Below are 24,579 nucleotides of genomic sequence, written 5' to 3' on the forward strand. Positions count from 1 at the left end.
TCTTGGAGCCACTCTGACTTCTTTTTGATAAAGAGCATTGTCTCTAGACCCCATTGCATCCTGCATACCTGTGTGTGGTGCTACTACATTTCTTCCAGCTATTTACTGATCTCACTCAGGGGGATATGCAGGAAATATGGGGGGAAGCTGTCCCTAGTTAGTACTTGATCATAAATGGTGCAAAAGGAGATGGTCAAGGCAGAAAAGCAGATCTTTGGTAATGGGTGCAATCTGATATCTGACTTTTGTTCACTGGGTCTGTGAAGAGGGCAGCAGAGTTCTGGACACCCTCTCTGTTTCAGAGAGGCTGTAGCTGCCCTACAGTTGCTAACCAAGAGAACTCTCTTGCACATACTCTATCCAAGCACAGGAATGCTATACTTACAGCCTTATTTTGGAAAATAAGTCTGACATCCCAGAAGCATGGCTTTCCTCGTTCCAGCATCCCAGCATGCTGCACCACACACAGTGGTGAATGAAGGAAGTGACACCTCTTTATGAGAAATGACCTCTAGTTTTTGCCCCTCAAATGGTTTGAACAAAGCAATTGGCAAATTAGATGCCCTGAAACTATTTCAGTTAATTCTGTGCCATTTAGTAAGTGTTCATGCATGGTCATAGCCCTGACTAGTTTATTTCTGTGTGTTCTTTATGTTAAATTAATTTCCAAGGTCACATTGAGTGATCCCATTTTAGCTTGGGTGACGAACTGGTGATCTACCTCCACCCCACACTTGTCTCATCAGCCTGCACTCGCTGGACCCTGAGAAAGGCACAGCAGTGCTTCTGCCAGGCTCAGACCTCTCCTGTCCCTCCCTTGCCCACATACAGCAGGTTCCAACGCTTCTCTTCTCAAACATGTGCTGCAAACAACCAGGAGCCCTCTCACACCCCTCATCCTCCCCATGGGAGCTGGGAGTGGTTTCTTTAGGGCTCTGCAGGCATCATTCCCTCCTGAGAATGGCTGATCCTTGTTTGTCCTTTCTGACACACAGACAAAGGGTAACCCAAGGCAAACAGGGGTGTCAAGCAAGCCCCCTTAGCTAATGACTGAATGCCTTGAAACACCTCTGCAAACACCCCTAGAGAAATGGCATGTGCTGTTCTGTGGTGTGATGCAACACTGATTTGTTGCATCTACAAAACGTCCTCATAATTGTGTGAAATTGAGTGTGAACAAGCACTTGAATTGCAGTTCATCAAACATAATTAAACTGAAACACAGCAGCAGAAATGCCCCTTTTATCTTGTGTAAGGGCTGATAACATAAATACAGAGCACCCCAGAATCAAAAAATTGACTAAGCAGATGCTTGCTAGTCTGTGAATTCTTTTGTAATGCAAAAATTACTTTTATCTCTCACTGTCTATTTTTGAATGCTCATCACTGTGATGCCTGGGTGTTTTGATAAAGGGCAATAAATATATTTAGCATATGCTTAGTTCATTTAAAAAATCAATCTACTTTATGTAATTTGGCAACAAAAGAGAAATAACTTATATATGTCTGCTACATTAATCTGGATTGTAACTCTCTTTGATGAGCATAAAAAAATAAAAAGGGGAGAAAATGTACAAAGCACTTAAAAAGAAGATGATAGAGCTCAGATTGTGTGATCTGTCCTGTGAAGAGTGTGGCATCTCCTAATGGTCATACATAAAGTCTCCTTTATCCCCACAGAACATAATACAGCATGGAATCAAAATAAAGTGGGTGAATTTTCGGAAATGGCCTTGTGGTGTGGAAAGAAAGGAGCAAGATCTTCTCTGCTCTTCATCCAAAAGAAGTCCATTGGATCTACAAAGAGAGGCATTCTCAACACCACCTTCACCTTAGCCAGCCATTGCATGGGGGCAGGCACTGCATGGAGCAGGAGAGTTCCCCACTGAAAACACAGTGGGGCACAGTGTCACAGTGCTTTTGTCCCCAGGAGCCCCAGGCACAGCCTGGACACAGCAGCCAGCCAGTGCAGCCTCGATGCCTCCTTCCCACTGACCAGCAGGCAATGGAGAACAGTCTGGTCCAGAGCACAGGCCAGATTTAGAGATGAGTAACATAAACTTGTTAAAACTATTTACTTTACATAAGCAGAGGGCCTCATTTATTTTCTTTACACTAAGAAAGGTTCACTGGGGCTAAGAAAGCTAGGCTTTGCAAACACATTCAGGGATTAGGGCTCCAAACAGGAGATGTTGTAGGCTGTACATGAGACACTAATTATAACCTTGCATCCCAATCCAGACTATTCAAGCATGATAGATCCTTTGAAGATTACAGCAATCTCTTGGTTCTCTAACTCTAACTGCATTTTCTATACTTTTTAACTGAAATTTTAACTGAACAGTGTGCTTTCAAAGGCAGGAAAATGCCTTGAAAGGACTTAGCTGCAATTTGAACTGCCTGTATCTCTGATAGATCTGGCCTTTACTTGCTAGGCAAACACATCTGTCAGTACAAATTGCCTCACAGTGGCTTTATACATGATTTCTCCATGATGGAGCTGAGAGGGTGTCTGTTCTTTCCCATTTTCTCTTTGAAAGCATTTGAGCTCTCAAGTCAAGAAAGAGGTCAAAAAACAAGCACTGGCCTCAGAGACGTCTCAGATCAGCCTGGAAAACGCATCAGTTTTTGTAGCCCTCAAAAAAATAGACACTGTTCTCATTAACTGTACATTAGGCCAACTCAAATGACTAAGAACCCATTTACAGCCAGGTCACCAGGAAAGCAGATTTCAGCAGGAGGCCAAGACTGAACATGTGACCCCACTCTGAGGGTCATTAAATATATGTTTGAAATAAATAAAAGTTCAAGTAACATTTTCTTTTCAGGGTTTCATCCCTGTTTTTGAACCTATGTCACAGAAAACAGAATCCAGCCCCAAGACAATCTTCAAGGGAAGGAATAATCCTGTAATAACAGTCAAGCTTGCAACCCTGGCAATGAATGCTTATCTCACACTGCTCTCCCTGTGAGCAATGTTTAAAATAAATAAATACTGCAGGGGAGTTGTTGTTAGCACAATTGTTGGGTTGTATCCTTGTGGCAAGCTTTTTATCACAATAGTACAGTTTGTTTGCAATGCAAGTTTGAGCCAGAGTGCAAGAGCACATAAAGTCTGTTAATAAATAACGGGCTGGGCATGTGGATTTTGCAGAGTGACTTAAAAAGTCAACGCCTTCAAAGTACAACATTGTGCAAGTGCTATTGAAACTAAACAAAAGAAAACAGCGAGATTTAATTTCTAGTCCCTTGGAATGACAGACATGCTCTCCCTCAGGAGTGAGTGAGACTCATGCAAGTGTGATGGCAGGTGCAGCAGTACAGTGTCAGCTGTACAGGAGCACACCTTTGTGTCCTCCCACTTGTGCTGCTCCACCCAAGCAGAGGCAATGGTACTACGGCTCGCTCATGAATTATGGTACCTTGAATGTGTTTTCCATATCTGAAGACTATTACACAGTCAGAGGGACAGATCCTCAGCAGGACTCGGGTTGGTATTTTGTGGATTTGACAATGTCATACCATACAGAGGTCCAGAGCTTATCATTATCTTGGGTTTAGGAGCTAGCAGCAGCAAATGCCTGCATCCTAACCTTCCCAGTGTAAGGACACAATAGATTAGAAAGAGGAAAGATAGCTGGAGGCTCCATAATTTTGCTGTACAAAGCTAACAGCAGTTCTTGACTGAAGAGGGAACAGTTAATTACGGTGAACTGAAGGGAGATCAGGTCATTTGCCTTAAGGGACAGGACCTCCTGCTATAAAGTACATACCAGGCCTACCAGGATGGTGTGTGACAATAGCAGTGCATACTGACAGACAACACTGCTTTGCCCAACTTAGGAACTGCCTCATCCCGGCACTTAATAATGTAAGTTACAAACAGTTAGAAAATATCAAACACTTACTTGGTCCAAGACCTATGGAAAATGCAGCAACGTAGACAAGTAGGCTGGCCAGTGAGAGCCATTTCAGGACAACAGGGACCTCCCCACTTTCCACGTGAGACCCTGTTGTGCTTTTGCCTCCTGCCAGGGCAGTCCTGTTCAGTTCTCCTGTCCTGGCAACATCTGGGCTTTGTACATCAAATGACAATCTTTCTGTTGAAGCCCTGCTAGCAAAGAGGTCCTTGAGACTCCCATTGGTGACAGTGAAGTTTCCTGGTCTCTGGAGAGAGAAATCCTCTGGAGACTGGCTTCTGCAGACCTTGGTTAAATTCACATGTATGTTACGATTCACTAAGCCCATAGTGACCAACGATATTGCCATAACAGAAGAGCCAATACACAGAAAAGTTTTACTTCCAACTTGATCCACAAAAAACGTGGCTGGGACTGTGCTGACCACTTTAACTACTCCAACTCCAGTGGAAGCCAAACTGGCAGCTTCATTGCTCTGGAACCCAACTGACTTCAAAACAGTCGATGCATAAAATAAAATGTTGGGTTGCCCAGTTGTTTGCACAAAAAAAACTAGAGTGAGTCCTACCAGCATTCGGGCCCTCATGTTGTTTTTTGAACGAAACAGGTCCAAGAAACTATACTGATGTTCATCTTTCAGGGAAGACTTAATCACAGTGAGCTCATTAGTAGCATCTGATGTTTCCCGTAGCCTCTCCAGTACTTTTCTCGCCGCTTCATCGTCATTTTTCATCACAAGAAACCGAGGGCTTGGAGGAAGGAAATACATGGCAACAGCCTGCAAAGCACCCAATGGAATCACCAGGCCAAACATGTACTTCCAGCCGTGAGATATGCTGGCAAATGCATAATTTGAAATATAGGCAAAGAGAATGCCTATCACAATCATGAGTTCATTTAATGACACAAGGAGGCCTCTTCTGTGCTGTGGGGCGATCTCAGCGATATACACACACGTGGCAATTGATGACAGTGAGATGGAAATACCTATGGCGATCCGGCCCACAATGAGTACCTCGTATGATTCATAGGGCAGCAGAATCAGACTCCCCAGCACAAGTAAAGATGATGCAATAATAATAGCAAGTCTCCTTCCAAATCTGTCGATAAGAAATCCACCAGTAAGGGATGCAAACAAGGCCCCAAAAAGCAGGGAACTTACAATGACTTCCTGCTCTTTGCAAGAGAGTGTTAAAATGCTGCTCATCTGAAGAAGAGCTCCGGAGATAAGGCCCAGCTCATAGCCCATCAGAAGTCCACTTATGGCAGCAATGGCAGAAGACAGAAAAGTGAATGTTCCACAACCTGAAATAAAAGGATAAATCAAAAAACCTTGAAAGAGTGATTTCTGCAACATTCTGACAAATAATAAAAACTTTGTTTGATCTACCAGTTTAAAAAAATCTCTCTGTAACTTTTAGGCAAAGCAGTTAGGTACAATACGCATCCAGCAGCAGTGGTGACATTAAAGCTATTTTCATAAAAAGCTATTTCTGAAAAGAAAAAACAAAGTAATGAATATAAAATCTTTAGTTTTAATGCCTTTGTGTCCCTTATCTTTCTGATCAAAAGTCAATAAGGTTTTGATCAGGTCCTAAATAATTAAACCTTTTGCTTCAGAATATTATTGCAAAAAGAAATGGTGAGAAAGCAATTTTTGCCTTGAGATTTTTCCGTGTTTTTCCTAAACTGAGAAAGTCTCATCCACCCAACTAGAGTACTGTGAGCAAGGAAAGCATAAATTTCTTGGCCAAATTGTTTCAACCTTGACTTAAATAAGTAACAAGTTTTCCCTCACCACTTATTATTTCCTTTGTTTCTCCTGAGGATGACATGAAGGCTGCTGGTACCGTAGTTTTTATTTTGCCAAATTGGAGACTTATTCAGTGAGCATCAGGCTGATGCAGGTATCTGGGATATTCTAAGGAAACTGATCTTTGAGATAAACACATGAACTTTCTGGGCTTTGCTCACATCTAAACTCAGATTCTTTGAAATATCTTGATCAAATATTTTGCATCGCTTTTGATGGCCATAATGTCAGGAACAAGAAACAGATGATGAAAACAATGCAGATCATATGCCTTTGAATCCCCACTTTAAAACAAACTCATCTTATACAATTGTGATTCATTGTTTATTGTTACAAGATAGATTTGACTGATCATATTCTACTAACTGTGAAGCCTTTTGCACCCTAAACCTTGAGGAATATATCAATTTGTTATTGTTGGTCTCGTTCTTCCTCCCAGCATGATTTTCCTCGAATCATGATGTTGGCTGCCACACAACTAGGAAAAGAGTAAATCAACTTCTGATTTTGCAATTAGTTAGAGAGATGGGACGTGTCAGAGGAGAGGTGGCTTTTGCAGCATAACAGAGTCCGTATTTAGTTAATTCTCCTGGAACAAGTGGTGTATAGTCTAATTGGAAATGATACACAGAGTTTGTTTATTTTTAGTTCATTTTTCTAAGGCATTAAGGCTCTTTGATCACACTGACTGCTCAGAGTTCGTTGCCAATAATTTTGAGCACATTGGTGAGGATCAGCCCTATTTGATAGAAGATATTACATTTCAAAAGCAAATCTTGAATAGAGAGAAGGAGAGCAGCCCTAGCAGTACATCTGCACTGCTAAAGTAAACAGTGCCAGAGCCCAGGCCCAGATCCTGACATGTGGCCACATACCCTACTAAATTGCTGGCAGAATCCCTGGCACATTTGCAGCCCAAGCCACCTTGTGTTCTAACAACTCCCACAAGCAAACAATTCCACCACCCCACCCTGCAGCCGCTCCATAGGCAGATGGGTTATTATGGAAGGTAGCACAGCACAACTGTGAATATAAGGAATGCCTTGAGGGCCAGGGGAGGTGAGTAAGCCCATTAAGTTTATTAAGATAAGTATCACCTATTAGCTCTCCTAACTTTGAGCCAAACAGCAGCAGCCCTGAGATACTGCGTGCACCAAATGCACCTCAACTCACTCAGCTGCTGAGCTGGTGTGGCTGGCAAACCAGAGATAGGTAAGAATAGGGGAGAAGACACGGTTTTGTCTTGATGGGCTAAAAGGACACAGGGGGAATGGGATTGTTGTGAAAAGTCTTTCAGAAGGGGGAGGTGGGTGGTAGATTTATTGGGAATGGAGATGAGACACCTTGAAGAAATAACAGAAACAAATATGCAAAATGCTCCAGTGATAGAACAAACTTTTTTATATTGTTGTTGTCCAGATCTGTTAGTAATTCTAAAGCTTTTTCTTCTTTTATATCTGCAGTATCTGAGACCATTTCACTGATTTGAAATAGAAGCATGGATTAGGTCCTGCCGTACTTCCTTCACCCATTGAACAGTATTTCAGTGGAAATACTGCTGACTACAGCTAAGCTGCTTTGTGCTGCATCCTGCAATGCACACATGCAGTATTTGTTTTATCATTGCAAAACATAATTTCTCCTTCCCTTTTATACTTTGGAGTTGCTTGCTTGCTGCATATTATTGTATCTGGAGAATATACCCTTCCAGTGAATCCTGGCTGGAAATCTCGGCTGATAACAGCACAGTGAGTGTTGTGCTGAAGGAATGAGCATATAAGAAACTAAACTGCTTATCTAATCACAGTGCTCTGCCCAAACTACTGTTCAGTGCTGATGTTTATGTTTTCTTGAATATCTCTTGAATATTTTACATCATTAAGCCAAATATATTTTATGTAGGATTTTACCTCAATTTATATATAATGGACTAGAGAGCATTGTGTTCATCCAGTCTGACACTCACAAACAGCACAACATGATCCTTCAGACACACTTCAATTATGTTTTATCTGAACCGGGTGCTTTCAAACATTCAGCTTTGATTTAAAAATGGCTAGTGATTGATAACCAAGGACTTTAAGTCATAGGTCATCCCAATGGTTAACTGCTTTCACTGTAAGCTATCTGTAAATTATTTCTAGACCTAATTTCTGCAACTTTGGCTTTCAGCCATCAGATCCCATTCTCCATGTCCCCACACTTAACTGTGTTCACTGAGTACAAACTTATAGCCTGCCATTGGGTTCATCTCACAGACATCTCCTTTTTTAGCTACTTACCCTGTGAGGCTTTACAAGTTCACCAAATCCTTAAGTATTCAAACCTCTGTTCTCTGAACTTTTACAGACCACCAACTTCTTCAGTAAATTGTGATCTGGACCCAGTATTCCTGCAGTGATTACACAGTGCCAAAGAGAAACTTGACATAATTTTTCCAGTCCTGGTGGACACTTCCCTCTCTGCTTGTCCAAGGATTCTCACAGACACATGCAGAAGCTTATCTTCTGGTTATCATTCAGGAAAACCTACTTCTTTTCTGACTGGATTCTTTCCAAGGCACTGCCTTGTCTTTAAATACAGCCTGCCTTGTTTTATGCTAATGAGGAATGCAAATCACTTTATATTTGTCTGTATTAGGGGTCAACTTACCTAACTGTGAAATGGCTACATCATCTCTAGATTTCTCTTTTAACCACTTGAGAAAAATAGCCGCTTCTAGACATCTGAATTAGGGTGGATGCCTACTTCCCTCCACTGCCTATAAAAGGAAACTGTGTGGCTTGCTCAGATGCAGACGTCTAAAGTTAGCAGAAAGGCAGCCCGGACAGCACATTCACTTGCAGTCAGCAGGCCAAACCATCCAAATTGCATTCAGTCAGTGACATGTCCCATTTATTAATCACCCATCACCTTTATCACCCTGTTAAATAATCTGTTATTATTTTCTTCCAAAAAACTAACAACAGTAAGTAACAGAGGGGCAAAAACTGAGTTTAAGGCTCTCCAGCCAAAACACAGCAGCATGGACAGTGTACTCTGTTGATACTTTGAAGTCTGTGTCCTGCATGGTTCTTAATTCTTAAAATGTTGGGAGCGTCATTTTTGTATGGTTTCAGTTTCTGAATGAGAGTGTCATGTCAAATATCTTGATAAAGTCCACCACCAGCACTGTTCTTTACAATCCAAACTGTGCTCACATCAGCCTGTGGTCCATAGATCAGAGAAATTGAGATGGTTATTTATTTTTCATCTGAGAGTCTGTACAAGCTGGATGTAGAGCTTGGACACCTGGGAATTGATAGGGAAGCATTCAAGCCCATATATTTACTGCTTCTCCAAGTAGAGCAACTTGATCAATGTCTTCATGTTTATTTTTTTTTGTTTTTACTGGGTCAGCTGGTATCCTTCTTCATGTGTCCAGTGACACATAGCCACAGTTGTACAGAAATAGTGGAGAGCTGTAACTAGAGCACCCCCGAATGAGAAGCAGATCCTGACGTGATGCACAGGGAGACACATTGTCCTCCTGCATTAGCAGCAACAAAGTCAGTAGTTAACTTGGTGTCTCTCATCCCTCACAGGCAGTATTCCACTGAAAAACATTGTTATATCACCACGAGCTTTTGTTTTAACTGGTGTACCCAAAATTTGCCTGCTCACCACTGCCTGCTGAGTTAAACCTTGAAATCTCTGCTCAGTTTCCCTTCATGACCTTCCTCTAGGCAAAATTCCCTCTGACTTCAGCATATGTTTTGCTTTAACATTTCCAGATAAAAAATGTTGCAGTAGTTGTACTCACAATCCTTTTAAGTGTCACTTTGAATGATGCTGCTGGCAGTTCTTAGGCATTCCTTTTTTTTTACAAAAAGCTTCTTTATATATTTATACATATATTTCTCTTATTTTTATGGGATGCAAACAGAGCATATGGCAGTGTACAGTCCAGGGGAATAAAATATTTTAATGATAGCTACCAGAGAATTTTCTCCTTCTGTCTGCCACTAACACCATGGCTAATGAGTGTGTGGCTGGTATGTGACAAGTGATTGGAAAGTCTATTCTCTAGTTTCCCATGTAAACAAAGTGGTTTCTCACAACTGTTGTTCAAGTCAAAAAGCAGCCCAACTTGGCAAACAAACCTATCTTTAAGAACATTTGTTGGAAGTGTTTGTGCTTGGTTCCTGAAAAGGAGACCAACTGCAGTTGTAGTACAGCAGCACAGTGTACCGGCCATGAGGCTGGACGGGGCCAAGTACAAAGGGTGTGCCCCTTTACTCACTTTCAAGCACATATTTGGGAAAATACATTCCTTCCAAAGGCACAGGATACACATGTATCTTATGGGCATTATGGATAAATGATCAGTGCCAGGGAAGATCTGCAAGCAGGCTGATTTGGGAAACAGCACACTTCAGCTACTGAATGGGAAGGAGAAATATGGGAAAGGAGCCCTTTTCCTCTCGGTTTGGCAATACCAAGCCCCATGTTAGTCCAGACTCCGAGATTTCTGTGATGTAGTTTTCTTTGCTATCTCCCAAGAGATCATTCAGGGTGCATATAGAAAATTACTGGGGGGGTAGGGAGATTACTTTATGTAACCTGTGCAAATATGTCGATTTTGATAGGAGGAGACTAGACAATCTCTTCCACCATGGTACTTTCTTCTGTTTACTTTGATTTAATCTGAGATGAGAAACATTTCCTTTTAGAGGGGAAGGAAAGTATTTTCCTGTCAGGAAAGTTCTTTAAATCCTTGCAATTTCTTTGATCTATTTAGACCTTTGGAAAGTGAATTCAAGTTCTGTCAACCATTGGTTAATAAGCACAGTTTAGAAAACCCTAATGAGTTGAATGCATTTCCTAGATATAAATCCACAGCATGGAGTATCTTTTTTTTTCAATAGAATGATATCTACTTTTATCTACAATAAATTTTAAAACTACAGCATCTGTATTTGAAAATAAGCTGTCTCTAATAACAGAATTGTTTTCCACCTGAGTGCTGTCTGACATACAAAATTTCAAGGGATATAGTATTTAAATTTCCCAAATTGAATTAAACAATATTTTGCTGAAGTGTATAACATGAGGATCTTTTTTTTTTAGGATAAATGTTTGATGGCATGTATTGGGAATTGCTGCATAATTAAATCATGGTTTTACTTCTCAAAAAAGGGAATTTTCCCATTTTCATGTTATCATGATCTTTCCTGTGCTGCCACAGTCACTTTCTCTATCTCATCCAGTTGTTTGGTATAAAGAGATATATGTTACTCTGTTGCTCTATTCCAGCACCTGAGGTTTCTTTAGATCCAGTAGCTGCTCAGTAGGTGCATTTCTCCTATTACCTAGAATACATCTGACCTATCAAAAATAATGTCAGGGCCATGTGGGATCACAATCATTTGACAAATGGGAATCTTCCCACCCAAGTGTGAAAGGCAAACCCAAAACAAACACTTTGTAAATTGAACTAAAAGAGAAGGTCGAAGGAAACAAATGTTCCACTAATCTAAACTCCTCCAGTGGTGGGAAGCACTGAATACTTTGTACAGTATAAGCCATAATGTACTTTGTAAACAATATTCAAATTTCATGAACAAAAGCTCCCTGACAGTGATGGAAAGACAGGGAATGCAGATGCCAGACAGACTCACCATGGTCATGTCCTCTCTTACTGCTCTGCTATGTAATTTCATTATTTCAGCAGGCAGCCTATCCCCTCATTACATGAAATGACATTTGGGTTTTGTTTTGTTCGTTTCTAGTAAGAATCAACAAGTTCTTTTAATTTCGAACTATGTAATTACATATTCCTCAGGTTACTGCTTTAATTTTTGAGGGTAAGGACAGATATGCAATTTACACATACTCTTCTAACCTTAACCCATGTGCTGCAGAAACTTCGCTACCTGTTTATTGCTATCCTATAACCATCTGCACCGCTCTTCTCAGTCCCAAAGGCAATGTTAAATGTGTCTGCACACCTACTGACTTTCTGTTCTTGCCTAACCTCTGATTCCAGTATCAGGAGACATTGCTTGACAGATCACTATTACACTCCAACAAAGCATTTGTGCCTATAGTTTCTGATTATTCCTGCGTTAATCAGTTCATTCAGCTCGAAGTGAACAAAATCTCCTTGGGACCTTGTCATTTCTGGCTTATGACCATGCTGCCCTATTTAGGTACAGCCTATTATAAGGCATAATAAGCCTTGTGGCTGAGAAATATCATGATTGTGGGGCATTATCCCCTTCATCTTATCATCTAGGAAAGTGTTTGAAAATGCAAAACCACACTGCAACTGAGAAAAACTGGCTGGGTAGGACAGCAAAGATGAAGAGATATGAAATGCAGTTTCTGCACTTAAAACTTACTGCAGAATAAATGTTACAGCTAATTTTTGAGGATGTCAGCAAAGAAACCCTGCTTCTTGCTGAAATGCTAGGGAAGTAAAAACAGGAGGGAGACCCTGTCCCCTCAGCCTGAGCTGTTCCCTGCATGGACAGGTGCAGTGCTTGCCTGGACTCCTCCACTGACTCCGGTGAAAGGGCTGAACTGCCCCGAGTGTGCAAGGACCAGATCGATCACTGTTGTTAGAGGGCAGCAGCTTCTCCTATCTTTCATTTGGCTGATCTTCATAAAGGAAGATTATTTACACAACAGACAGCACCTACACGAGCAGTAGGACCAAGGCCTTTTAGGGAAAGTATCACACATTCAAAAGTCATTCAAAAGTCAAGCTGGCAGTCCCCGTCCTTGCTCACATGTTCCCCTCTTGCACTTTTAGAAGCTGAGACGGCCCGTCCCGGAGTGCCTGCGCTTTGTGGGGCCGAGCACTAGCGATGCGGGCAGCAGCCACAGCTGGCACCAGCTCCTGCCCCCTTACCTGCAGCAGCCGGCAGCCGGCAGCGCCTGCAGCCCCGGCCGCGCTCCTCATCCTGCCCCGCTCCCATGGCCCGGCTCTGCTGCCTCAGGTCCTCCGGGCTCTGCCCAGGTGCCATCGCTGCCCCTTCGCACCTTGCTGGGGCGGGAGCGCTTCACAGCGCCGCGCTCCCTGCCAGGCCGGCCAGCAAAGGGCAGCTTGTTTTCCTCATGGCAACAAGTTTCCGAAGCCGGCTGAAACCAAACGCAAACCACAAAGTGGTTCGTGAACAACTTTGTTGCTATTTCAGAAGGCTTTGCCCTTTGCGGTGACACAGGCTGTTGCTATTCTGGGGAGCCTATTGCAGGCGAGGGGAGGGCCGTCTGTCGGAAGTATTGCTTTTGCCTTTAACAAATAGTTGGGACATCAGACATCTATCCATGCACAGCTCCATGCACATTCCTTACCCATTCACTTACAGGGTCTCTCTCTCTTTTTCCCTCTCTTTTCCTCCTCTCCCTATGTTCATACGCTCAGGTTTTTAGCAGAGAAGGCACACTGAAGGGGGGGGGGGTTTGAAGTGTTTGCTCTGTTAGCTAAAGTTAAGGCACGGAGCACACACACAGAGCACTGCTGCATTCTTGTAACTTCTGAGCAAATTATAGTGAGAAGTAGTGGAAAGGAAAACAACCATGGCAGCTCTTTGCAGTCTGTGAGAGTAGAAACCAGGACTTTACATGGCAAAGACACACGTGGTATTTTACAAGCAAATGCAGAGCAAGCCACCCTCTTTTCCATGACAATTATTTGAGTCAAAGACTTGATTTTGATCGCTGCTGGGAGTCACTCCATCCTAACTTGCTTCTGTAGCAGCAGTGGCCAGGGGCTGGATGGCAGCAGGAGGGAAAGTTGGTGCATGGGTGCAGGTGAGCTGCCTGTAGAGGCTGCCTGTCCTGCTCTCTCCCAGCCCTGGGAGAGCCTCCAAGTGCTCTCAGCAGACCCACTGCCTCCATCAGGCAAGTTGTCCAAGTCACCCCCAGTGGGAATCACTGTTGTATAATCTGGCAGTGCTGCAGGCTTCTTGTTTGTTTTCAACAAGCTCTCCGATTGCTTGCTTGCTTGTTTGTTTTTGTTGTAATACATTAATGCCTGCAGATAGCATGAGAGGGAAAGGTAGACATAGAAACTCAGTAGTTTTGCAGTATTTCCAGACAGGAGAATTCCTAAACATTTTTTTCTTATGTAGAGCAGGCATAATAAGCCTTTTATCGATGTTTGCTTAACAAGAAAAATGTGACAAAAGGCATTTTAACTGCTCCATCTGACAGCTGCCTCACTGTCAGCTTCAGAAACTGGACTGCCAGGGATGCCACAGGGGCATTGCTTCCATCAGGGAGTTTGGGCTTTGGCAGTGCCTTTTACATGGAGTTACACGAGGCAGCCTAACTCTGCTCTCACCTGTTACATACTTTCCTTGTAAAATGCCCACCTGTCAGTCCTTACAGGACGCTGGTGGTGCTGTTAACATTTCTTAACACATCCATAGAGGTGTTGTTTCTTCATGGTTTATGTGCAAAAAGTAATGTTAACTTTTAAAGAAATTATTTGTATGTTTTGGGAAAAAAATTTAAGAAAAAAGAGAAGCTGTTTAGGCTGGGGAAGGAAAGGAAATGTTTTCATAGATCAAACTCAGCTGTGATAAGATTCCTCTGTGATAACGCGGTGTGTAATCAACCTCCTCTAACAGCCCACACCTCATACAACCCACAGCTCAGGTCAGTCCAAGCTCTCTGGAAACTCCGCTGACTCCACAGGTGCCCAGCTGTTCCCACATCCCAAGTGCCTTCACACGTAATGGTCCTGGAGGTGCCAGAGAATGCCAGAGGTGCCTGTGGCAGCTTGACAGGGAGGAAAGAAGAGATGTAACGCAACTGTTCAAAACCCCTAAACTAAATGCTGTCCTCCTACTAAAAATGTTGATTATACACAGCTGCTGGCACGTACAAAATTTAGGAGGATTTAAAAACTTGTCAGGAACTGCACCTTCCCCTGAACAAGAAGCATGTTACCCCCAGGAATAAGTAACAAAAACACTGCATTACATTGACTTCTCAAATCTTAGGATGAATAGATTTTACGAAAGGAATGTTAAGTGCATACAATAGTGAATTTCTTTTTTTGTTTAAAAGCAACAAAAAGATGTTTTAAAGAAACAGTAGGATTTCTTTTAACTGTGTTTGCACCTAGTGTTCAGTCCCCTCAAAAGCCAGAGCCTACAATTATCTTAAATATTTACCTCCTTGTTTACTAAGAAATCCAGTCAAATAATCAATTTTTCCTTTCTAGTTCTGCCTTTATGTTAAGGTACTTATGGCAGCTGCAACACAGCAATGGTTTAACTTTGCCCCCTGGGGTAATCTCAGAAGGTATGTACCTAGCTGGCACAGAGGATAAAGCAGCCAGTAGACACAGTACAAACTGTAATGGCCAAAGAAAATATGAAGGAACACATTCTTATTCTGAGGGCATGTGTTTGGGCTGCCCAAAGGACAGTGCACCCTTGCCATGCTGAGCTGTGGGTGCTGCTGAAGTTCCAGGAAGGTCCCTGGGTTTTGACTTGCTCCCTCAGGTATACCCTATGCCTGAAAATACTGTGTCAGTGTAATATGGTCTTTGGAAAAAAATGTTCCCAGTAAGTGGAAATATGAAATATTTTAGCCTGAGATCTGCTGTTTGCATGGTGTTGTTATGAGGGATGGGCTGCAGTGTCATCAGTTTCAGCTGATAGTGAAAAGCCACAGCTCAGCCGGTGTGAGGATGTCTTATCACAACTGTGGCAAAAATCTGAGGCACTGATGTTACTGGTGTTTACTGGTGCTAACTGGGAACCCAGAAAATGAAGGAACTGTAAAAAAGCTGATTGCAGCCAATGAAAGCAAACAGAGAGAAACAGCCCATGCTGGTTCTGCAGCCAAGCCAGCTGTAGGGGGGTAGTGCGAAATGCAGCCACTGAAGCCCTTGCTGGTGGCCACAGGCTCCTGGTCCCACAGCCCCCTCTGCTTCCTACCAGAAATAAACAGTCAAGCAAGCAAGAAAAACTCTGGTGCAGCAGACAGGACTGAGATAAGGAGGAAGAAAAAGAAGTGTGCTCTGATGCTTTTCAGTTCTCCTGTTTTCTTGTTTTCCTGTTACTGCCTTGCCTGTGCACAGTGCTCCAAACAATGGCTTGGCTGGGCTCTGTGCCAGGAGCAAGGTGTCCCTCGGAGCAGGGGCAGGCTAGGACAGGACTGCACCTGCTCTGCCCCTCTCATGGCTACCCAGGAAGGGAACCAGAGAGCAGGGAGAAATGCTGCCAGAAGGCAGCCCATCCAAAATGCTCAGATGGGCAACAGATGAATGATGCTCTGAAGAGTGGGAGCCCTGGCTTCACAGCTGTGCTGTGAGGGCAGAAGGTCACAGCCTTCAGGAGTGGGAAACAAGAGTGGGAAAGATTTAAAAGCCAAAAGCAGGACAGGGTTAGGAGACAGGCAAGGGGTATGAGTGCAAAGATTCCCCTGTTGGTTTTATCCACATGCAGTTGGCAAAAAATCACTTTTACTGCCATCTTCTCAGTTCCTTGCTTTCAAAACAGACAAACACTTTAGCACTAGAAACATGATTAGGCTAGAAAAAGAAGATAAGATAGTCACATTCAATTGCTGAATACTCTGTCTAGAAAATCTGTGAGGTTGATGTAGGGATTTCTTCTAAAATCTCCGGTCGTGGTTTGTATTTGTATTTTGGTGATTTAATAACTCAAATTTGGGACTGTGGAGAGACAGGGAAGTTGGTGATAAGCCAATAGAAATTAATTAAGAGTTGAAGAGTTTACTGAATCAGTTTTCATAGACCACTTTTATCAAAATTGGGGTAAAGAAGGTCATCTTATTTCTCTGCAGATTTCATGATTCTTAAAAAGAAGATTGTGGAAGTCTCCAAAATAATTTATTTTAAAATGTAGAAACAAAGCTTTTCAGCAAACTATGGAGAGCATTTTCTTGACATATCAGCTGAAGTTACTTTGCCTTCATCTTTGATTGTTGAGATTTGTTCTCAGAACAAATAGTTTGCCATTTACAGAACATGTTCATGAGATGACTGGCTTGGAACAGCAGGAGGAAGGCTGGGAAGATGAAAGAATGGAAGTGACATGGAGAGGAGACAAGGAAGAAATAGAGAAAAACCAAAAGAAAACCATACTGCTAATTAGAAAAAAAAAAAAAAAAAGAGTACCAATCTAGAAAACATGAGTAACCTTTACCATTAGTGTTGACACTTTGATACCCATACACAAGGAGGAAAATATGCCAAAATCCCAGTTACTGAGCAATGAGAGCTGGATTACAAAAACCGAGAATTGTTTCAAGAAAGAGAAAAGATCCATCCTTCAGGAACTTTGAATATAAAGATAGTTGTTATTACTGTTGTGCAGCAAAATAATTACAATTCATCAGTCAGTTTTGCAAAGATGCTTTTTATAAATGTAAGGTATCTTCCATTAACAAAATGTTTAGGCTATGCCATTTGTGTGATTTTGCAACTGAATAAAGTACAGACACATCAATAAATGGACAACACTTAGTAGTAAATAAATAATATAGCCTGATGAAACAGATTTTTTCACTCTAAGTCCTGTGGTTTCTTACTAAGCCATACTCTTTCTGTTAGGTTCTTACTCACACTCAGAGGTAATGATTTATAGCAATATATTTTTATCTGGCCTTAAAAAACTCAAACATAGACATAGTCCAGAGCTCATCACACTTCACGACTCCCTCCAGAGTCCCACTGACTCATGGCACAAATATTTAATCTTTTGGTCTTCTGTTAGTACTTCTTTAGAAGTACAGTGTGGCCTTGGTCAGCAACTCTGAGAGTTATGTTTTGGCAGAAATTTGAAATCAAACTGAAGGTAAGAACCGAAGACTGGAAAATACAATACAAATAGAATTGGGATGAGAAAACAAAATAAAATATAAATTTTAGCTCAGGTTTTCACATTCATGGCTGAGTAGCCTTTCCAACAAGTAAAAAGAAATATCTTTTAGCTTCTGAGTCATCCAAAGGGGCCACTTGTACTTTCTTGCTGAATAACATGTCCACTGTCATCACACACTGTTCTTTCCTGTTTGCTTCCGATATTTTATATTTACCTTTTCTTTTTAAACAAATAATAGAAACAGCAGCCTTCACATTGGAAAGAAAATTGTCCATCTGAAATAAAACTGGGAGGGAGTGCACATTCCCAATGCAAGGACTGAGCCCAAAGAAGCCAGTTAGTAATGTCACCCACAGCTTGAAATCAGGTGGTTTCTAGGAATTACCAAAAAGGTGCCAAAATTTGAATCTTTTAAGATCATTGTACAGTGGAAAGGGGAGTTTGTTCTTTACTCATGTGATGAATTGTTAAAAATGTGTAAGCTGAAATTCCCTTTGCCTGTTTCAGTTAAGGAAAGAGGTGTACATCACTAAGAAAAGTTTGAGTTGCTGAAATGTATTTTTTTTGTTGCTGGGAAACATTTTCTCCCACATGGAATATGTCAGTCACACAGGAAATGCAGTCATTTTCATGGTTTTAATTATTTCCACTGACAAAGTGTTTTGTTTTCTCCTGAAGATCTTATTGTTGCAAAAATAAACAACTAAATGTCATTAATGCTGTGCTTCGGCTTCTTGCTGGTTTTTGACCGCAGCTGGCAATCTGAAAGCAGTTTTACATGCACTCATTAAAACCAAATGTCTGGGTAAAGCTTTCCAAAGTGCATCCAAATTTTCAAGTCATTGCAGGCAAGCAGGAAATGAAGCCAGCTTTCAAAGCACAGGTCAGTTTGTGTTCACCCAGCAGTCCTGAAGAAATGAGCAGTGGGCACTCCCACAATGCAATAAATGCTTCAGGTCACCTGTTCCCCAGAGCCTCTGTCCCCTGAGTCCGTTAACAGGTAGCAAAGACAGTCCTCAGTGGACACTGTGCATCTGGAGGTGTCTCAAATTTATTTTGAGATTACCATTCCCCTTCAGATCTGGACATACTGAAAGCTCAGTAGGTGGAGTGACAGATCTATTAGAACCCAGGACAATACAGGAGAGGCTCTTTGGGAAAACTGGAGGGCTTCTGCCCCAGAATCCTTTCCTCTGCACACACCAAAATCCCATCTTTTGAAACACAGGTAGGGGAAATGCTATGCTGGCAGCACATTGTCAGGGAGGAGACAGATTCCTTTCTCCACTGTACGTCCTGGAGGCACAGGTGGGCACTTTGCTGGCAGAGAGAGGCCTGGCAGAAAACAGCATATTTGCATATTTACGTGAGTAAATGACACTTTCTCCTGATCACCATGAGAAGGGAGTGGGTGCCCTTTAGGCACCAGGTCTCTGGCCCCTCATGTTGTGTAGCTCCTGGAGGCAGGCTGTGCCTGTGTGGGCAGGAGCTGCCTGGTTATCCAACATAGATCAGTTGGGTGGGCAACCACGGGAGCCCGGGGAACCTCATCAAGAAAGAAACCCTCAGTTGGGCTGTGGCCTCAGAGAGGATCCCTGACACACATCCACACACCCTCCAAAAGCACTTGGTGGGGATTGCAGCCTGCTGCAATTCAGGGGCTGGCATTTGCACTTCTGGCATTTGAGTTTTTATTTGTTTATTTTTAAAGGCCAAGATACATATCACCCTGGCAAAGCTGATTTTGTGAAGCAAACCCTGTCTTGTAATTTTCTGTTTAGTTTAGCAGCATGATTTGTATTGAAGGAGCTCCCTGAGCAGCTGAGAGCTGCAGCCTGCAGGGCCTGCTGCTGCCTCCCTCCATGCCCCTGGTAAAGGCAGGCAGCCTCACAAGAAGGCAGCTGCCACCTGTCACCAAGGTCCCTGTCATCCCAACACGGCTGCTTGGCTGATTTACTTCTGTGCAAGAGCCTTTAGCATCAGGGCTTGGGCCTCTCTGAAGACTACAGAAGTCCAGGGGCACTCATTTGCCTCCTACACAGCAGGGCCTGCCAGCCTATGAGCGACTCCCCTCAGCAGACACCCTCCTCCCTCCCTTCTCATTCAGATTCAGACTCTGCTGCTCAGCTTGGCTTAAACCTCTCTCTTGCAGACTAATCACTGAGGCATTAGTTGTTTAAATTCACACTGATGAAATAGGTGCTGGCAAAGCCCAAGGGACTTTCAGTGGTACAGCATGTCCTGTGCTGGGCACTCGCAGTGTCCTGAGGAGCCTGCCTCTGAGCAGGAATGCCCCAAGGAAAGAATGTCTGACATTGGGTTTACAGCAAACAGGGTGCGCACAATGCTTTGCCTTCCAACACAGCTTCTAACTTCAGCAGGTCTTGTCAAACAAGAGAGGACACAGCATAGTTTTTTAGTTAGCTCTGATAAAGTTTAGCTCTTGGAAAGGACTTTCCTACCATGGACATAGTGCACAAGGAAGATTTTTGGGTACATGGAGTCAATAGGCAGAAAGCTGCTGACTTGGCTGAAGGCTAATTTCACACCACAAAAAGTAACCAGAAGCTCCAGAGCAGCACTTAGAATTGTTGCTTACTTGCAGCTACTCTTATGAGAGCAAGGAAACTTGCAAGTTTCTTCCTGGCTCCTCTGGGAAAGTGAAAGACCCTTTTGCCTTCTCCACTGATTTTTGGGGAAACTGGTGAGTTTTGGTACTGCCTTCAACTTCTCCCCCTTCAGATTGGGAGCTTTGAACACATCTCTCACACTTCACCTTCTTCTCTAAATCTTACCCTTTCCTAGGCAGTTATCAATATGCACTCCACTTCTCAAAGAAAACTCTCTCCTTCCTGGTCTGTGGCTTGCCTGAGCTGCACCTTGGCTTTTTGCAGTGGATATCTGCTCCTTCCTGATAGCAGCTCTGAAATTTCAGTTATACTCAGTGAATATCACACTGCCTACCACATACACACTCATTGTTTCTTACTCCAAGCTCTTTGACCATGTCCTCTCCTCCACCTAAACCCACTCAAAGGGGCAAAGGAGCAAGAAAAGAAATTCAGGCCTTCAGTACCCTTTTGAGAAAGGTCCCAGTTCACTGCAAGACATCTGACTTCAAAGTGGCTTACTGTGTGATTTAGAGATTTTTCCCCTGACTAACATGTTCAGACATATATATCCATGTTTACCGCTGTGGGGTTTGGATCCCTTGCCAATTCTAGAAGCTAATACTCTTGTGCCAGCTCTCAATCTCTTGGACACATGCCATGGAAATCAGAGGCAACATATTAAAGTGCCTAATTCCTTGAGTCTTATGATTATCACATCTACACAACCCACCCTCTTAGCTGTAAAAACTTTAAAGTCTGAGTTAATTAAGCTTCATTCATAGAAACTCAAGAGTGAGAACATGAATAAAATAATTCAGCACTTTTTGTTTCTAAAAGCCATGTTTTCTAAGCCAGTATTTTGATTATGTTCTGAAAGGTTTAACATTTATGTGTTTTAAATTTTATCTTCAGCTTGAACATACATGACATTAAAATTGAAGAGAAGAATCAGTTTTATGGGTAGAAGACATTTAATCCTTCAGGTTTATGACTGCAGGATAGTTGGAACAGTTCAGTCCTTGCACCATTTATGAGAATCCTTGATATGAACGAGGCAGTAATGGGCAGGTACCCTAGGGACAGTGCTCAGATGTGCAGCAACACACTCCTGGTCCCAGTTTTGGCTGGGATAGAGTTGGCTGGGAGGCACTGCTCGCTCTCAGGAATGGGCTGGGCATCAGTCAGTGGGAGGAGAGCAGTAGTATTGTGCATCACGTGGGGCTTTTTAGGTTTTACCTCTTCCTCTCTCATCTGATGATGATGATGATTATTATTTGCTTTGTTTAGTCATTAGACTACTCATATCTCAACCCACCAGTTTTACTTTTTTACCTTATTCTTGTCTTCATCACACTGGGACAAGCTAGAGGAGTGAATGGGAGGCTGCATGGTACACAATTATTGTCTGGGGTTAAACCACAACACCCCTAAAATGCAAGTTTTCAATTTGCCACTTAAAAGGGAGGGCCTGAGCACACCCTACAAATGCTTCATTCACCTGAAATCCTCCCTGCCAAGGGAAACACCTGTGCCAGTGGCAAGCTAGAGCAGTGAGGGCTGGGCAACACAGCTGCAGTGGATTTCCCCTTCACTATTTGCCTATGTCTTTTTGCAGGTGTTGGGAGGTCAGGGCAGGAGCAGAGGAACTTATGAAAGTCTTCACCTTTTTATTGGTTCCTCAGAGATAATGAGTGTCATGGAGCAAGTGGGATTTGGAAGGAACATTTTGGAGAAAAAGCAGAAGTGTTACTGCTCTGCATGGTAACTGCAGATGGCCAGGTGCTTGCAGCCAACAGATGGGTTTGCTTCTCCTGCATGGACCCTGCAGCCTGCAGGAGCTGCACACGCTGCTCTCAGATTTGGCAAGTCTGCTTTCAGACAGCTTTCAGAGACTTCCCACATCATTCCATTCCTCCAGCTTCATTTCCAAGTGACTGCCAGGTCAAATTGAGGTTTGATCTCTGTAGGTTGCTGTGAGTTTGGACAGGAGAGATTTCTGGGCAGCCCAACAGGCCAGGGGCTGCTTGGCTCCCTGTAGATGGGGCTCCTGCCTGGACTGTGCCACTCTGGGAAAGGGGAAGCTAGGGAGCAACTCACAACTATCTCAGCAACAGCTTGTGTTGTGCCTCCCTGCTTAACTGAGCAGGGAGAGGAACCAAACAGCTTCTTCTTGAAGACAATGCAGGTTTGTGTCAAAGAGTCATATCACAGATAATTACAGATATTCTGAGTTAAAGATCCACAAGGATCAGCAAGTCCAGCTCTAAAGTAAATGGCTGGTATGGGGATCCAACCCATCACTTTGGTGTCATTAACACCATACTCTGACCAGCTGAGCCAATCTCAGGATCCTATTAATTTGTTCTTAGTGTTTGAGTACTGCATAGGTTGATTTCATGCATGGGGCACCTGGAAACACTATTACAAAAGGCAGCTGTGTGCAAGCCGGTAAATCCCAGAAGCAGAGGGTATCCGTGCCTCTGGTACTCTGCACTTTTGTGCACATGCACAACAGATTGTTTAAAGTCTCTACTGCATGTGGGTTTTTTCACACACCCTCACCTTGTTCAGTACACAAAGAAGACAATTATTAGCTAATAATATTGTGGAGGTCTGTGGTACATCAGAACTCAATCTGCAAAACCACAGCCATTGCTGCTTCCTTTATAACCTACAGTGATAGTGAGCATTATGATGTTTGTTTTTTCCAGCCTGTGGTATTAACCTTGGAAATGGAGATAATCTGTCATGGAAATATAGTTAACAGTTTCCCCATAAAATGCTATATGGTACAGTAACAGATAAAAATTTCATAAGACTGAATTAATCCACCTTCACAACATGACAAAAAGATGAATGGATAGCATTAACTCTGCATTGGAGTTCAGGAACAAAGATGTGTCATTTTAAAGCCCAAAACATCCTTTATATTTGGACACCCAGTCTGGGAAACCTAGACTCTGTCCTTGTGATTTAGTATTAACCAAGCCTTAAAACATATAAAGGCAGTTACCGTTCACTTTGTTCACACTTGGGAGTCTGGAACACAGATGAAAATAAAGCTTAAGCATTTCAGATCAAGCCGAGGGAAAAATAAGTCTGACAGCGTCCCCTGTAGGCCATATAGTCCATCTTCCTGCCCTAACAAAAGGTCAGCTATCTCAGTCTTTGCTGGTTTAGTGCTAAATTTTTCCTGTCTAACCTGCTCTTCAAAAATGCCTAAACACAGAGATTTCACTGTCTTCTGAGGCAGGTCTCTTCCAGTGCCTAATTATGCTCGTTGTTAGACTCATGTTTATCTCAGACCCTCTGTACAAGTGCTAGTCCATCTTTCCTTGCTTTGTTCCCAGAGGACATGAAGAACTGTGTATTTCTCTGCTGTTTGAAGACACTGGATATCTGCTGCTGATTTTGACAAGACTCCTCACTGAATCACACCCTCTTTGGGGAATGTTGCTCAGAATGGGACATGAAGCACCAGTGGATGCCTCAGGGCTGCTGAGTAAGGCAGAAAAATTTCTTTGTGACTCTTACATGTTACTTTTTCTGCTTATATATCACAGACAGGATCTTCACATTTCTGCCCAACAGTGTCAACATTATTGCTCATTAATAAGATGGGGTATGCTACAACCTCAATTCCCTTTCTGAAGAGCTAGTAGCCAGCCTGCCACATCCCATTTCATAATTCTGTAGTAAATTACTCTTTCTTACATGTATAATTTTGTGGTCTAACTGACTTATTAGTCACACTTTTACAACTCTCTATACTAATTTGTCAGTGGAGCTCCCCTCCCAGCTGGGTGTTGTTTGTGGTCTCCCACACAAAGTTAATGCACACATCTGCTGATGACATGAGTGGTGGAAGGGGAACCAAGAGAAAAGAAGTAAACCCAAGAGAGACCACTGTGGAAGCAACCACAGATTTTTCTTCAACTCGACAATTATTTGTTAATAATTCTTCATATTTATTAAGAATTACTAATAAATAATTGTAATGTCCCTACTGCAATTATTTTCCATGCATTTAAGAAACAAGGCATCTACCAATGAACAAACTGACCTGGAAAGTCTGTTGTGACTTCCCTAGAATCAGGTGCCAAATAGGCAGAGGTTGGAGCTCTACTTTCATCCACCTCCACCATGGGGCAATTTTTTTCATGCTGTTCAGTTCAAAACTCCCTGGAGTGGCTGGATGGGGACAACTCTTTCTTCCTGAGGAGACTGAAGGGCAAGGTGCAGCTTCTTGGGCATCAAGAGCTGGGAAGAAAGGACATGACACACTCCCTGAAGATAGCACCTTCAGAGACTTCAGCTTTTAAGCTCTAGCAAGCCTGTACATGCCCTAACTCCTGACTTAACAAAAATTAGGACTTTTTTCAGGA

At 42.7% G+C, this 24,579-nt stretch overlaps 1 protein-coding gene across 1 annotated transcript in view; it reads right to left on the bottom strand.

The window, feature by feature from the left end:
- SLC2A12 (solute carrier family 2 member 12) overlaps positions 1–12,922 on the bottom strand; it is a 30,584-nt gene extending 17,662 nt beyond the window's left edge. Inside the window, exons 1-2 of the mRNA XM_064706925.1 lie at positions 12,629–12,922; positions 3,909–5,225 (exon numbers count right to left, since the gene is read on the bottom strand). Coding sequence (XP_064562995.1) covers positions 3,909–5,225; positions 12,629–12,743 — 1,432 coding nt within the window. The 5' untranslated portion in view covers positions 12,744–12,922. The remainder of the gene's footprint in view (positions 1–3,908; positions 5,226–12,628) is intronic.
- Positions 12,923–24,579: the final 11,657 nt, after the last annotated feature.

This window comes from Zonotrichia leucophrys, chromosome 3 (assembly GCF_028769735.1).
Source record: "Zonotrichia leucophrys gambelii isolate GWCS_2022_RI chromosome 3, RI_Zleu_2.0, whole genome shotgun sequence".
NCBI lineage: Eukaryota > Metazoa > Chordata > Aves > Passeriformes > Passerellidae > Zonotrichia > Zonotrichia leucophrys.